A 17193-nucleotide genomic window follows, 5' to 3' on the forward strand; every position below is an offset into this window, starting at 1 on the left:
TGTAGTAGTGGAAGAACAAACAAGTTCTGTAGTATGTGAAAATGAATGTAAGGACTTATCAATTGATGCTTGCAACAAGTATAATCCATTCCATTTGTTAGCCTTGTCAATCGTCTTCAAAGAGTACTTGTCCTGAATGAGGCAAAAATCACTAAAAAAAGGTGACCATGACGGGCAGATAGGAAGTTAAAGAGCTTATGGAAATTAAGTTGAAACAAAAATTTGATATATATAGCACATTCTGTAGCATGATATCTGTACTGATTTAAATATCCCCAACAAATTCAACCAGAAGTTGAGACTGATTAGGCAAAGTAACAGTTGTCGGTTTAATTTGTCTTCGAGTAGTGAATAGGACCTTATTATGACAGATATGAGCTAATACACCAGAATCAAGTATCCACTAATCAGAAGATATATCAGAAAGGGAACAAATACCTGCAACGTGAGCTGTAGGAGTGATAGAATTTGCCTTATTGGACGTTGCTGCTATGGTGGCTGTTTTGGACTTGTTGAGATGGGACTAGAGCATAGCCAATAAGCCTTGGCATTGTTAAGATGTTAAAGAGGATAAAGAATCAGAATGCTCTACTCTTGCTGATTCGGGAGGTTTGTAAAGCTTGTGCTCTGGTTGATATCCATGGAGTTTGTAACAACGATCAACAGTATGCCCTTGAATATTACAGTGGGTGCAGATCGATCTATCCTTCTTGTTTTGATTGGTGTTACGAGAATAGCTTGGAGCAGTCTGGTGGGAAGCAGAAGAACCATTTTTCACAAGGAGGGCAGTGACATTAGATGAAGATATCGCATTGCCAAAGGATGAAGAATAAGCTTTCTGGTCAATCTCCTGTGCAACTAGAGAGAAAGCCCGATTGATTGATGGTTCTGGTTCTATTAGTAACAACTGAGATCTGATAGGAGCAGATGAATCGTTTAAACCCATGAGGAAAGCCATAATATACTCTGTTTGGAAGTAAGTCTATAGGTTCTTGACACCACCACAATTGCATTTTCCATAAGAACAAGATGAGCGGTAGGAGATGCGTTCATTCCATAACATTTTCAGCTTGGCATAGTATGTGGTAACAGAATCTTGATTTTGAGATAAGTTGGAAATTTCACGGCGTAGTTGGAAGACTCTTGGTCGATTTTTACGCTGGTACCGTTCTTGCAGATCAGCCCAAATTTCTTGAGCTGAATCGGAGAAGTTGATGCTAGCAAAAATCTCTTTGGAAAGAGAGTTAAGAATCCACGTGGTGACAATGCCATTATATATGATCCAAGAACTGAGTAACTCACCGGAAGGTCGAGGGATTTCACCATTGATGAAGCCGAGTTTATTCTTGACAGTGAGCCCGATCTTCATCGCCTGACTCCACGAGTCGTAATTCGATTCCGTAAGAAGATTGGAAACGAGCACAAGGCTGGTGCTGTCTGAGGGATGAAGAAAATAAGGGTTTTGATATTGTTCAAGAAAGGAAGATAGGGAAGCTCGAACATTCTCCATGGAGTTGGAGTTTCCGGATGAGGTTGGGTCATCAGATCTGGTCATGATCGTCGTTTCAGATGAAGAAGGAGAACGAAAAATCATGAGGAATAAGGCAGCGGCTTGAGGACGGAGGCGAGCGAGATCGGCCCGAGAAGAAGAAAAGTCATGAGAAAAGGAGTGGCTGGAAGGAAAACGAAAAGTCAAAGAGTTTTAATTTTCTCTGATACCATATTAAAGCAGAGTAAATAAATCTGCTATATCATTTATTAACCAAAAGAGACCTATAAATAGGCATAATTACTATAGTGACTAACCTTTTAACTACCCGTATAACAAAACTTATAACAAAATATAAACTAATTTCTAATAATTAATGAAAGTAATATGTGGAATTGCATCAATGTATCAATCATTCCAAGTGATTTAGTTTGTATTTTTTATATAGACACTTTTGGTAATTTTTTCAAATTTTATGGTCTTTCACTTTTTCATATAACTTTTACAAGTTTGTACATACTCATACATAAAAGGATGGATGCATCTTTTCGATGTCAATCACCGTTGTCTGAATATGTACAGTCCATCAATATCAATTGTATCTATTGGGCTTAAAAGACAATTAGATTCAAAGAGTCGTGTCTTATCAACAAAGTGTAAAATGATTTGAAAGACATGTAGATTCAAACAGTTACGTCTTATCAACAAAGGACAAAATAGACATTTACTAATATTGTAGGATAAAAAAGTATCGGAAAGATTTTCCCTTATAGTCTTTTAAGGACCAACTTTCCTTTTAATTTATTTTGATTTTGTACTAAAAAGCCAAAATGAAATTTAAACTTAGTGACATAAAATAATCAATTGAACTCAGGGGTCAATTAATTTTTTTTTTCTTTTGGGATTTTCTAAATAAGTAGAGTTGGTAAAATATTGTTTAAAAAATGTCTAGAAGGGTTGGAAGATGTGGGAGCAATGTCAAGAACCAAACAAACAGATTTGGTGGTTTAAAGCTGACCAAATTAATGCAATTTTAATCACATGTGAGACCATCTCACTTACGTCACTAATTTCTCTTAATTTTCCCATTTTAACAACGGTCAATTTTTAATTTATTATTTTTCTTTAAAACAAGAATAGTAAAGTTTAGGCCATATTTTCTGTTTTTATTTTTAAAAATTAAGTTTATAAACACGGTTTCTACCCTCATATTTCTTCATCTGTTATCTATTTTCTACCAATGATTTAAAAAACCAAGCCAAATTTTGAAAATTAAAAAATAATTTTTAAAAATTTAATTTTGTTTTTGGAATTTGGTTAAGAATTCAACATTGTACTTAAGAAATATACAAATCAGGGTAAATCAGGGTAAGAAATGAAAAGAAAATATGTTTACTTTCTAAAAAGCAAGAATAAAAAACGAAATGGTTACTGAACCAAACTAATAATTTTGATTTCAAAAGTAAGTCGGTGAAGAATTGTTCTTCACAAGAATTGACTTTATTAAATTGACTTTTTAAAATAATGTAAAGAATATAGATCTATTGTTTTCACATTTGAATTCCAATACATTTTTTTTAATAGTGAAATGTATTTCAATAGTTTGATTTAGATCTCATCTTCATGTTTTAAAATATATATATATATATTTGAGAATGGAATATTTCATTAAGCCTCAAAGGACAGTCAAAATGAAAGTGCCCATTTAGGGAAGTTGTTACACCAAACACCTGACAATTTAAAACTTCTAAAACTTGTTTTAAATTTCTTTTCCGAGTAAAACTATATTTATCTTCGATTGATGAGTTAAAAGTTCAAGTCTTTACTTTATATTATATGTTATTGATTTAGGGAAAAAAACAATTTGTCCCTAGATTTTGGGTATAGTTTCTATTTAGTCCATAAATTTCAAAACATTACACATTTAGTTCTTAAGATTCGAGTTTGATTTCAATATAGTCCTTAAGTTTTAAAATGTTACAATTTTATCATTGACATTTAAGTTTTGCTTCAATTTTGTAACATCTCAAATTTCAGGAAAATTTAAGTTAATTACCTAAAATTATTGAGTTTAAATTTACCGTTCATTTGGAAAATTGGGATTAAATTGAAATAATTGAAAAACTTTTATTAGTTAAATTGAATTTAATTGATTAGATATTCGAACGGATTATCTTGAAAATATTGAATTTTGCTTCCTTTGATTTTGGATTTTAGGGCCAACTTAAAAAAATAAATAAATAATAAAAGAGATAATTAATTTCATGTGGTTTTGAATTGATATATTTAGAAGGATTTAATATGTATCAAATTGATGGATCTTATGCCCTTTAATTTTGGTTTTTGAAGCGATAATTTAAAAAGTTAATTGATTTCTAAATTTAATAAAATTTTTAAAGATTTTGGAGATATTGTGATAAAATATTTTATTTATCTTTTCAAAATTTGGAAAAAATAAAAGAATTGAGATTTTTTTAAAAAAAATTAAATGAGAATGAAAAGAGGTCAAAAATTGGGGAGAAAGCAATTCGATTTTTCAGCAACAGCTTTCACAAAATTGTCAATTGCCAGAGTTTGAACCATTGGATTGTGCTCAAATTTGGTCGTTCGAGACATATAGAGTTTCATTTTGAATAGTTGGATCATTGTTTGAAGCTCTGATTTGTTCGTAATCGCTGCTGAATAAAATCTGTAAACTAGAAATTCCCCTTCCCTTCCACTCTCACAAACCCTTCTCATGCAAGACCCTCATTACCAGCTGCTAGCCTAAACAATTTATGCCGTTCGACAACAACACACGCTGCCTATCTATGGCAGCCACAAGTCGACGCGCTGTCGGTCGCCATTGCCCCGATCTTTGTCGGAATTTTGAGAAAAGCCTTGGGTAAGACTTATTTTTCCTTATAATTTGGGAGATGAAGTTCACCACTTTGATTTTGGGTCAAATTAGTAATCTCTTTGGTTTGAAACTTAGATTCAAGGTTTGAAATTTTTGAGGCATTGACCATCAAGCTAGATACCATTTTGTTTTGCAGAAAATTAGTGAAGATCGATAAGTTTTGTAAGTTGTTGAATGGTTATTCTTTTGGATTGAGAGTAATAATGGGAAAATTAAGTTATTGATTTTGGATTTAATTCATAATCAGATTGGCTAATTAAATCGAGTATTGGAATTTGTCTTGGACCAAGCCACAACTTTATGTTGATTCAAGTGTGCTAAAGAAGTTTTAAAGAGATTTTGTTTTGCGTTTTTTACCAAGTTGAGGTAAGTAATCTTACTACTGGAATTGCCTTTGTGCCGATAAATTTATGATTTATGTTGGGGATTGTAAGACTAGTTACTGTTATGAGATTTAATGGACTGTTTAGAAAAGATATATAAGCATGTGATAATATGTCTGAAACATGTTAATGTATGAGTATGATTTATAATTTTATGAGATATATTAAAAGGACGATTGAGCATAACCCTAAATTATGAGTTAAGCGACACTACTACGGGAATGTCTTAAAGTTAGGTAAAAGTTGGAGCAATTTGTTGATGTGCTTATTTATGTGATTTATTATGAAAGTGTGTAAGTTATATGATGTATTATAAAATTTCAAATGTTTGATTGTTTACATGAGTTAGTGCATGAAAGTGATGTACTAGAGTGGATCCATTAATACTAGATTAATTACGTATGTTGAGGTTAATTAACATGATCAAGACCTTGATCAGGAGATTTTATAGAATTCATGATTATGTGAACATTATATGTAATATGAAGTTAGATGCAATATCTTTTCCTTTCCAGACTATGTGACTGCATGAAAGTGATGCATGTCCAAGGACGCTAGTGCGTAAAAGAGACGTACTAGGGCTGATGTGTATGAAAGTGATACATACCTAGAGGGTACTGGGGTGTACGTAAAAGGTACACGCTCAGTGGGTTACGTGTATACATAACCGTGTGTACGAAAGAGTTGCGCATCCCTACATTTATAGAGAGGATCTGGGGTGTACGAAAGAGGTACACGCTCAGTGGGTTACGTGTATACGAAAGAGGTGTATACATAACACGTGTGTACGAAAGAGTTGCGCATCCCTACATTTATAGAGAGGATCTGGGGTGTACGAAAGAGGTACATACTCAGTGGGTTATGTGTATATGAAAGAGGTGTATACTTAACCAGGTATACGAAAGAGGTATACATTCAGTGGGTTATGTGTATACGAAAGAGGTGTATACGTAACCATGTGTATGAAAGAGGTACACATTCAGTGAGTTATGTGTATATGTAACCATGTGTACGAAAGAGGTACACATTCAGTGGGTTATGTGTGTATGAAAGAGGTGTATACGTAACCATGTGTACGAAAGAGGTACACATTAAATGGGTTATGTGTATACGAAAGAGGTGTATGCATAACTATGCATGTGTAAGAGATTGTGTTTCCTTCGGGATTCACCAGAGGTTGTGGGTCCTATAGGACTTACTAGAGGTAGTGGACATATTTAACTATAGTAGGATAGAAATAAGTTTTTCATGTATGTATGTGTCCCATGAGGACTAGAGCAGTTTATATGTTCCATTAGAGGTAGACATCTAGAGGACATAGATGTCTAGCCTGACCCTAGTAGTGGGGTTACTTACTGAGTATTTTATACTCACCATTTTCTCATGTTTATGTTTTAGGTAAGAGTAGGGACGCGCCGGCGAATGACAAGCGGAATTCATGATCAAGGCACTAGGACCAGTTTTATGCTTCCGCTCATGAGATTTAAACTTCTTTTCATGTTCTTCTTAGCTTTTAGTGTTGATGTTTAAAACTTATTATTTAGAATCGCTTCCAGATTTATTTATTTTCATTTATGATTTATGGGAACCCTACCATTGTTTTTAATATTTTAAATTTACCTTATTTAATTAGCATTTATTTCACCATAACATAGTGTCGTTTTAAGTTCCATGCATGCATGTGTTTAGTAACGGCCTAACTTAAGTCCTAGGGGTTGGGTCGTTACAAATTCTATCTCTATGTTTCAAGATTTACACTTTTAAACTCATTTATTCACTAAATACTCATTTTCTGTTTTTAGTATTAATTTATGTTAATAAATTAAAAAGAATTAAAAGAATTATAATTAATTAAGTTTCACTATTTTTTTTATCACGTTTAAAATTAAATTCAAAATTTCACTTCATAATTATTTTTAATTAATTAATAGAAATTGACGTAAATAATTGAAAATGAGTATTTAATAAAAATTTGAGATTAAAAATGTAAAATATTGAAACCTAAAGACCAAATTGAAACGAAACTTAAATCTCAAGGGTAAAATTTTATCATTTTGAAACTTAGGGACTAAGTTGAAACAAAACTCAAAATTTATGGACCAAATGTGTAACATTTGAAACCTAGGGAATAGAAACTATATCCAAAATCTAAGGACCAAAAGGATATTTTATCTATTAAGTTATATATAGAAGACACTTCTGAACTGATTTGTTAGTCAAAATTTTTTTTTACTAACCATCCTTAAATTTTTGGTAACTANCTTTTGAATCATGCTTGTCTCAACAAATTTTATGGTAGACCTATATTCACTTTTGGTGAATAAGTGAGTATTTACTCTCCTTATTTACACTATAATTTTGTATTTATAAATATACATGGATTCCACATTATTATTATTATTATTATTATTAATATTTTGAAAAAAAATTGGGAGGGTAAAAGGTAATTTTCTAATATTGGTGGGAATTGACTTAAGCTTGTCTGGAATTTTCACTTAGGGTTCAAATCTGTCAGAAATAGTCAGAAACAACCAAACCAAACAGCCTGTTTGCTTCTCTACCTCCCCCACTAGTTTTTTTTTCTTCTTCTTCTTCAATGACTATTTCATTATTATCATTGTAAAAATATAGATTTTTAAAATATAATTCCATATTCATATTCATAAATAAATTCATAATGTCGACTACGTTACAATAAGAAATCTAAAAATCTGATTAATCGACAATCCATATTCTATTTTACGTTTTTTGAGATTCACTAACTTTAACAAATACATGTTTGATAGGCAGCCAAGATTTTGTTTCTAAAAATGGTTTTCAGATTATGTGATCCGAACCATACAAATTTTAAAACAATATTTTTATGTGCTATTCGGATTTTGAATTTGAAAATTTTTAAATACATGGTTGTATAAAAAAATAGACAAAGTATTAACAAATATTGTATTTCATCTAATAAACTCAATTATTTTTGTTGTATTAAAACATGTCTTATATAATATATTATAAATTATATGATATTACAAAATAATAATTATACCAAATTTTTATCGTAAACCAAACCAAGTTCATAAATTAACAAGTAATAGTTTATATTCAATAAGTGATAACTATAATTAGTTTCATGGTTTATAAATATATTATTAAATACATTTCAAACAATTATTTAAATTAAAATTTAATTTTTGAATGTGTTACCAAACACATTTAAAAATATAAAATACAATTCCATTTCAAATTACTCATCAATCTGAATGTTTTGATATGTTCATAAATTCAACCTTATCGTAAGGATAAATGGATACTTTCATTATAGTATTAACGAAATAATAAAAATATCATAGAAAAAATTACTACTAATAAATAAGAACATAATATTGAAAATGGAAAATTTTATGTTATTTAAGAGAATTTTTTTCAATCCATTCGAAAATTTTCATCAATTCCTTCTGTCTTTGACTTTTTAATTGTTTTTACCCTCAAAGTGAACGCCTAATAAAAATAAAACTTTCTATTTTTAAACATTAGATATCAACATTATAATTTTACTAAAGAAGAGCCTATCAAGACACAATGTTTACAAACAAATTGACAACTAAAACATCCAATATCCCAAAAATAAAATCTACATGGATAAAAAGAAAATAGCAAAAAAAATGTGGAAGGCCAAACACACCTTTTATTAAAGGGCATCAAACAAAAAATCTCCTCTTTTTTTTCTTTCTTTTTTTCATTCATTCATCTTCTCCAACATCCCAATACATTGAAAACTTGCAAAAGTTTGGATGCAGCATAAACCTAGTAATTAACATAATACTTGTTGGCCTTAATTATAATTACATGTAATTAAAAGAGAAATTGGCAGTTTTTAAGAACACCAGCTGATCAGCTGGATGATGGGGATTGCTTAAGCCAGAACAGCACTGCTCCTACTACCCAAATCATTGGCCTTATGTTGCAGCCCAGTCCTTTCTGATGTCAAATGTGTAGTTAATTTCCAAGTAACACTTGTTATCATCATCAAGAAACTGCATAAACATATAGAAAAGATTTACAGTTCACTAACAACTACAAATATAAAGTTATTTTGAGCACAATGGAGAGAATCCTCATTCTTCATGAGAGAGAGAGAAATAAAAGTTCAGTTTGGAACTCAAATATATCTTTGTATCTAACCCTTTATTGAGGCTGAAAAATGAGGGAAAAAGTGCTTCTATTGAAGATGATTAGGGGAAAACATTCTGTTCGAAAAGACCGAAGGGATCTGTCATTTGTTTCTGATTTTGAGGAACCTCAGCATGGAATGAAAAGGGTATTCATTAAGGAAAAAAAAATTATGGGAACAAGGAGAAGAAGGTTTGTCAAAAGAACAGTCATGGAAAAAGCATGGCCTTTAAAATAAAAGTGGTGGTGGTTTTGACTGGGGGGGGGGGGGGGGTGGGTGGAAGAACTCAGAGAACATTCAAAATAAAAGTACACATTTGTAAACCATATTATTGTACAGAAGAACATGGCCCATGTCCCTTAGGAAAGAATAGCCAGCACAACAGGCATCAATTAATGGACTCAATGGACCACATGATTTGGACAGCATGAAGACTTGGGAATAATGTAAAACATCTTTAATTATGAGAATGATAGAAGGGTTCTGTCTTTTGATAGAGAAGCATTGTACCTATTATTATAGAGAAGTAAAAAAGGAAACTCAATGATGCTTAGTTTCATGCTAGCTGGGGAAAAATATTCTAAAATAACTGGTTAGAAAAAGCTTGGAAAGGTTAATGAAATTAATGGCAAACAAGGGTTATGCTTATAATCCCGATCGGTTGGAAATTGGGAATCGAATATCGACTTCCAGTTTGAGAGCCTAGAGATATTTGAACTCATTTGACTATACAGACAATATTAACAGGCCATAGGTTGTGTTCAAAGATTGCATCATTCGAGCTATGCTCGAGAAGGTTATACTAGGTGGAATAAGGAGAAAAAAAAACCAAACTCTACCTCACACGAAAGTGCTAGAGCTGCAGCAATTGTTATGAGGCAACATCAAAGGACATCTAGTGTTTAAAAAACAAACTGACCTTAGATCTTGCTGAATACGATCCACGGGCGAACATGCCGGAGGGTGTGGTGTCCTCTGGCATTACATGAGTGTAGGCCTCTAGCTGGGGACTGAAAGTTCCAAGCATCTCTTTGGAGCTGTCAACTGAAACATACAAGATAACCAAACTCATCATCAGTCAGACAATCAAAACACGAACTTCTATAAACGATGAGGCGAATCAGATGGAGAAAAAAACCTTTAACACCAGTTTTCCAAACAGTGTTGGTGTACTTAAGGCCAGCAACAATGTTGTTAGTCACTTGGAAGGAGAATTTCAGGCTATAACGACTGCCTTCTTTCAGAGTAAACCACAATCCTTTTGGATTCCCGTCTTCGGGAATTGGAAGAACCAAGTCTGGTCTCTCTGGAGACACTATTGACAGACTTAGAATCTTCACCTCTGGCTCAAGAGTTTCTACAAAATACACAAGAAATGGAACTGACAAACAAAACCAAACGAAAATCTAGAATAACCAATATCCCTGTGGATAAGGGGAAAGGTGTTGCTGCAGATACCACAAGATAATTTCATAGAAGCATTTCAGAACAATGGCAGGCAATGAATTTTGAAATGATAGAAGAAAAGGAAAGCACTCTACAAAATTAGGAAGAATTCTAAATTATGATTACCTCCAGCATTTTCTAAATCCACAGCCCCAAGAAGCTGCTCCTTCCACCTCCTCAGACTCTCATCATCCTAAACTTACATACCACAAAAGAACAGAAACAAAACTCATACACTTAACAAACACAAAGAAAATGAATTACAATACAATCTTGAATCAAATGTAAGAAACAAGAACAAAGATTAACCTTATCTTTCTCGAGCTCTTCTTTCAATGTGCGTTGAGGCCCCAACTCAATATTACTTCCCTCATCATCAGTCTCATCCTCAGTTGCATAGAGAGAAGTTTCACTCAATTGCCTTGAAATCTTTTCAGCAGCTTCATTCTCATTCCCATGGTTATCCAATATATCTCCCTCTTCACGATTCTCATCAAACCCCATGTTCTTGGAATTTGAAGCAGCCCCAACAGCCAAAGACATTAAAAGGGTTACACCAAGACAAAGAAACAAAACAAAATCCACAAAAAGAAGAAAACCCCACGAATTAGATCATAAAGAGAGCTCTAATTACTCATCCTCCATTCCCATATGAGAAAACCCAGTAAAGAAATTGAAAGAAGGGGGCAAAAACAGAGGTGGGTTACTTCTTTGTCGTGTAGAACAATGGGGAAAAAACAAAACCCAGAAAGGGAAAAGGGGAAAAGAACTCAAACGAAGAAGAAACACAATCACATAAACCGTCAACAGAGGGGAAAACAAGAAATGGGGGTTGAATTTAGCTCTTGGTTTTCGAATTCGAAGCAAGAGAGAGAGAGAGAGAGAGAGAGAGAGAGTTCTGTGGTGATCCGAAATGATCGAAAGAGAAAGAGGGAGCAAAAAGAAATGAAGGATTGGATTGGATTGATTGTGTTTTTGGCGAAAGAGAGAAAGAATGTGGGTATTTGAAAAATTCAAAGGGGGGGAATTAACGCAGAGAATTGCGGGGCATTTTTAATTTGAATTGAAAGCGTACCCGTTTTTCCACTTTACTTTAGGAAGTTGCATAAGCTTCTTCTTCTTCCTCCTCACTCCCTTCTTTGAACCTTTTTTTTTCTTTTGAAACGGTCAACGGTACAACCACAGGCCACAGCCCCACAACTCTAAAAATTAATGATCAACCTCAAAATGTTTGATTTGAGAATCTTAATTAATAATTATGTTGTTAATTAAAGCTAATTTGTTTAGTGAAACATTGTACAAGTGTTTGTAGTTTGAACTATAGCTGCTTGCTTAAAAAAAGGACTAAATTCTAATAAATGTATCTCAATTTTGCCATTTGTTTGAAAAATGCTCTTATGCTTTCAAAAATTGCAATACAACCCTTCAATTTTTGTAAAACGTTTCAAAACTATCTAAGAATAAAATCATTTTAGGAGGTGTTTGAACACCTTTTGTTTGGCTCGAGTTTGTGACCCACAACTAAACATCCATCTTCTTATATTGTGGGCTCCTCGAGTTCATAATTTTTTAGAATTTATAACTTCATTCCTTACCATAACCTAAAACGATGCGATGATCCAATTCATTGTTTGCTATACCATTTCATATCTTAAATTTTATATAAAATTTTAAAAAAATTTACGTCAAAGATATTTTTTTAATTTTTAATGAAAGTTTATGAATAATATCGTAAGTGTTCTAAAACAAACAATAAAATTCAGATGTTAGGATTTGATAAAAAAACAAAAACGAGAAAAAATATATATAGTTGACCTATGGGCCTGAATTTATCAACAAGCCCAAATTTTAATGGGGTTGAGAACAGACTATGGGCCTTTTTGTTTGGACTGAGCAAGAACCCAATACATATAGTGGGCCATAATTAAAAAAGCCTAAAAATTGTAAATGATTCGATTTTGTCTAGAGACAACGGGACAAATGACCAAAATAGAATTATATTTTAATAAACTAACCAAATATATTTTTTCTTAAAAAATGATCAATCGACTAATTTGGATATTTTTTAAGATATACCAATGGACAAAAATACTTATGCCATCAATTTGATAAATATGGTGTATTTCAAACAATTATAACAACCTAAAATAAGATCTAATAAACTAAACCACCTCTAATCTCCCAAATTTGAATTTTGATTATATATTGTGAAGTAAATAATAAAAAATAATTTGCTTAAATCAAACTAAAAAAATAATGTCTACAATAATGTTATTTAAAATTTCATTGGCTTATCTATTGATTATATCCGCCAATTATTTGAAGATAAATACTTTTAATATGTACCGAGTATATCCATATATCCATCAATATATTGATAGGTCGACAAGTTATAAATAATCAATAACTCTGATATCTTTTATATATACATATAAAACATAAGAAAAAGGAAAATATTTAGGTGCAACTCGGAAGCACCCATCTTCTATGCATCCCGAACTGCACCTAATGAAATATTGACACGTTGCATTTGATTTTTTTTATTTATTTGTGTGATAAAAAAGAATAGAATATAGTGATTAGGTGCAGTCTCATTGTTCTGAGAAAAATATCTTTGCTCTTAAACGTACAGTAAATTTGATGATTAGTACAAAAAGCAAAAATGGCACAAGGGGTAGTGAGTGATTAGAGAAATAAAATGTGTCAACAAATTATTGGTTGAGAGATTCCACATGTGCAATATGGGTCCCAATTTGGTGGGTCCTTCTCACTACCCACCCCAATGTACAAGGGGCAAAATTAATGTATAGCAATTGAAGAACCCTACTTCTACACCGAGGGGCATTATTGGGATTGCATTCTCCTTTAATGTCCTCTTCTTACACCAAGGAGGCATTTTAATAAATGGAGCCATTGGAATTTTAAATGTCCATACTAATGTAAATATGATATATATCAATAGAAATAAAGAAAAAATGTTGATGTTATAGGGTCTTTTCATATAAATTATAAAGAATATATATATAAAAAAATTAACTAATCAACATCTTTCATTTTCTTTAAAAATTAAAGTGTTTGGTTGTTAATATTTTTGTTCTTATTACTAACATTTTGTTATTTTTTATATTCTAAAATGTCCAAATATCTAACATGTTGATAAAAAATTAATTCAAAAAAAGTGTTAACTATCAAATTTTTCTTTAAAAAAATATATGAATACTTTTTCTTTTAAAAAATGAGCTAAAATATTTCTTTTATTGTTAAGTTATAGAAAATATTCTTAAACTTTATTTCTCGTTTGAGAGGTTCTTACCTTCTTTTCAAAAGTTTTAATAATATTATCTACCTTTCATGAATATTTGAAAACTATCATTAATTGAAGTAGAAATTTTGTAGAATTTCGAAAAAAAAATCAAAACCTGAAAAACAGTGTGACAATTTTGGTATAGAATTCTAAAAAAGTTATTCTTAAAAAAATAGTTATGAAATGGGGTAGTTTTCAAATAGAGGGCAAATTTAACATTTGATAAGTTCCTTTTAAAAGTTCAACTTTTTTTCTTCATCAATAGCCTCTTTAAAAGTGTAACTTTATATAAACTGAGTTTAGTTTAGTGGTATTAGCATGTGTTCCGATCTAAAATTCAATATCTCCCTCACAATTGTCGTAAAAAAAGGTGCAACTTTATACTAATATTGAGTTTAAATTTTAATGTACTTTTAATGCATAATTACAAATTTTGATTAATATAAAATACATTTATTATTATTATTATTTTAATTTTGTCTTTTTGGTGATGAGATTCAAAGAAAGTTAGTTTTTTTTTTTTTTTTTTTTTTTTTTTTTTTTTTTTTTTTTTTTTTTTTTTTTTTTTTAATTTTTTGTTTATTTATTTAAAAATTTTTTTGAAGCAAAAGGAACTTGAGGTGTGGTTGCTAGCGTACGAAACCTTCAATTATAAGCATTCTCACCGGGATCCACAATAATGTTAATTAATTAAAAATTTTCTTTTCTTATTTAATTATCCATTTTAAAAAAATAATTGTTTAAATATTATTGAAGTGAGATGTCTCATAGTTTTATATTGATTAGATCAGAGAAAATTTCATAATATACAAGTGATGACAATTATTTTCTATGCATTGTGAATAATATTTCATATTATTGTGGAGATATATTAGAGGATTCGTTGTCTAGATAAAAATATTATATTTTAATGTGTGAGAAAATTCAATAATTGATTTATTTTAATATTTGCTCAGATAAAATGGTACAAAAATATAATTATAAGATCAAAAAAAAAAAAAAAAAAAAAATTAAAATTACTTGAACAAAGGATTAATAATTGATTGTGTCTAAAGCCCGACAGCACAAAGCACGGCGTTTTTGGCACACAAATGCCAAAGAAAAGATAAGGCTAAAATTGGAAAATGGACCCTCTAATCCAAATGCAAAAAATGCTACCAAAATTTGAGACATAATATATATGCTATCAATATTTTGTTAGTAATGATTATTAGTTAAAAATGTTTTTAGTTGCTTAATTATGTTTCCTTCATCATAACGCTCAACTAATTATAAAGATTGTAACGTAGATCTGAAGATCAGAATTTCGAATATTCATTCTCATATATTATTTTGAATTCAAAGGAAATCGAATCATATGTGTTGTGATATTCTTTAGAAGAAACATGTTTTAATTTATTTTAATACTTCGAATTTTTGTGTTTATTTTATTTGGTTTAATGTGTAATAAACATGTAAGAGTGAAGATTCGAACTTATGCCATTTTAATTGAAGATATATGAATTAAGAGTTACGTTTAACTCATCTCTAATATATGACTTTGGAGGCTAAACTTTATAACAATTTACTTTTGTCTTGTAACTAAAATTTCTAACTTGAGTTTCTTTCTATTTTGAAATATAATATTTAACCTATTATTATGTCATATTAAGTATTTTTTTCATCAAAACAAATACGACATATAATACATATTAACGATTAAGAGGTCTATGGTTCGAATTCCTCCATCCATATTATGCTAACAATTTTTTTTATTTTTTATTTATTTATTTATTTATTTTTTTTTTTTTTCATAAATGATCCAAACGAATATAGCTTGACAACTAAATAAAAACATTAAGATCTAAATAAAACAACCATCAAACATTAAACGAAATAATTATCATGTCAAAGTTTTGACTAAAGTTTAGCCAAAAACGTTTTCTCCTCCCAATAATAGTAAAAAATTATATATCACAAATCTAATAATGTATAATATTAATATTTGTACAATTGGTGTAATTACAATATAATATTTTCCACGTCTTATTTCTCTCTCTAAATATCTTATTTTAAAAATAAACTAAAGTTATTTGCATTTGTGTATATAAGCCAACTCTTAGGTCCATAAAGTTTCACATACATTTTCTGTCTTTTCCCTTAGCTTTTCTCCCTTCTTAAGCATTTCTTCATATTCCCTAACAAGCATTGCCATGGCCGCCGTTGAGGTATCTCAATAATATTAATTCACTTTCTTTACAATTTGAGTATTTGCATCGCATTTTATGTCAATAGAAAAAATTATTCAATGAAACTGTCGTTTCAAGACGTAGCTTACCTGATCATAAATGCTCTTTGAATGTGTGAAATTAAAAAATTTACATACCTTAATAAGAATTTACCTTTTTTTTTAAAAGAAAAAATCTCGTACATCCACGTAACTATGTCAAATTATTAGCCATATTATGATAATTTTCTCGAATAATTTTTCTAGAGTATGAAAGAAGAGTACAATTATCTTTGTTTTGGGACTTCTCGAAATGAACATTTTGAAAATAGTGTGTTAAATTTTTTATATATAAAAGAGTAGAAACATGTATTACCAATGTTTTCTTTTTCTCCAATCAAGTTCCTTATTTTCTTGCTATAAAAATTTCTAGCTTCGTCACATGTAAAATTTACTATGATAACTTGTAGACTGTATCTCCAAATGCCACTCTCGTAGAAGACACAATAATTCTCAAAGAGACGATCATAAAAGAAGAAGTTGAGGAACTATCGCCACCAATTGTCACATCAGAAGAGAAAGTAGAGGAAGAAGAGAGTGTTAAAGTTGAAGTTGTTGAAAAATCATCCGATTCAGAAGCCGCTGCTTCAAATGAAAAAGTTGAAGGAGAGGCCAAAAAGGAAGAAGAGGAGGAAGAGGCCGAGGAAGAAGAGGAAGTTGTGATCCTATCGGATGAGGAGAATGTCGAGGAACTAGAAATTGAGGCAGTTGTCGAGGTCGCCAAAGAAGAAAACGACAACGCCGACAAGTCATCGGCTGAACCGGAAGTCGGAGCTCCGGCAGAAGAGGAGGCAAAGGAAGAAGATGAGAAGAAGGAAGTCCCGGAGGAGGAGACAGAGTAAGGAAATTTATATGAGATATTATGCATGGGGATGGGAAAGGGTTGTGGGTTAAAAGCGAGAGTTTGTGATGAAATTTGTGTGCTTTTTTAAATATATTTTATAATTTTGGGTTATTTTGTAATTTTCTTAATTTAATTAGGGGGCTAGTTAAGTAAATGGTGTGTGGAATATTGGAAGTTTGGAGCCCACGTAAAGCCTGTTTACACGTGTCATCCTGCCACGTGGCAATAAAGTGTTGGCTTGGGTTGGTTGGGTATTCTATAATATTGGGTTTTTTTGCCCATAAATTTTAATCAATAAGATTTTTTTTTTTTGGTTGTGGGAGGATTCTAAATTTATTATTGGGAATGAGATTATTGTATTATTGTTGTATCCCTCTCCTAATTTGCTAAAAAGGAT

General features: G+C 31.0%; 2 protein-coding genes across 2 annotated transcripts; both read right to left on the minus strand.

The window, feature by feature from the left end:
- Positions 1–982: 982 nt before the first annotated feature.
- Positions 983–1555, minus strand: LOC120077373. The gene has a single exon (XM_039031258.1). The coding sequence runs from the start codon at positions 1553–1555 to the stop codon at positions 983–985; it is 573 nt and encodes a 190-aa protein (XP_038887186.1).
- Positions 1556–8428: 6873 nt separating this feature from the next.
- Positions 8429–11535, minus strand: LOC120077117 (rho GDP-dissociation inhibitor 1-like). The gene is made up of 5 exons (XM_039031014.1): positions 10692–11535; positions 10509–10575; positions 10075–10293; positions 9856–9980; positions 8429–8799 (listed from the first exon to the last, which is right to left on the minus strand). Exons 1-5 carry the CDS (start codon positions 10923–10925, stop codon positions 8722–8724), a joined length of 723 nt encoding a protein of 240 aa, XP_038886942.1. The 5' UTR covers positions 10926–11535; the 3' UTR covers positions 8429–8721.
- Positions 11536–17193: the final 5658 nt, after the last annotated feature.

The sequence above is a fragment of the Benincasa hispida genome, chromosome 5 (genome assembly GCF_009727055.1).
Source record: "Benincasa hispida cultivar B227 chromosome 5, ASM972705v1, whole genome shotgun sequence".
NCBI lineage: Eukaryota > Viridiplantae > Streptophyta > Magnoliopsida > Cucurbitales > Cucurbitaceae > Benincasa > Benincasa hispida.

Bases quoted from the DNA above. Each gene is read 5' to 3' on its own strand.
- LOC120077117 (XM_039031014.1), bottom strand. From the start codon at position 10,925: ATGTCTTTGGCTGTTGGGGCTGCTTCAAATTCCAAGAACATGGGGTTT. The intron at 10,576-10,691 runs GTTAATCTTTGT...ATGTAAGTTTAG, and splicing joins AAGAGCTCGAGAAAGATAAG to GATGATGAGAGTCTGAGGAG. The intron at 8,800-9,855 runs GTCAGTTTGTTT...ATGTTTATGCAG, and splicing joins CGTATTCAGCAAGATCTAAG to TTTCTTGATGATGATAACAA.
- LOC120077373 (XM_039031258.1), bottom strand. From the start codon at position 1,555: ATGACCAGATCTGATGACCCAACCTCATCCGGAAACTCCAACTCCATG.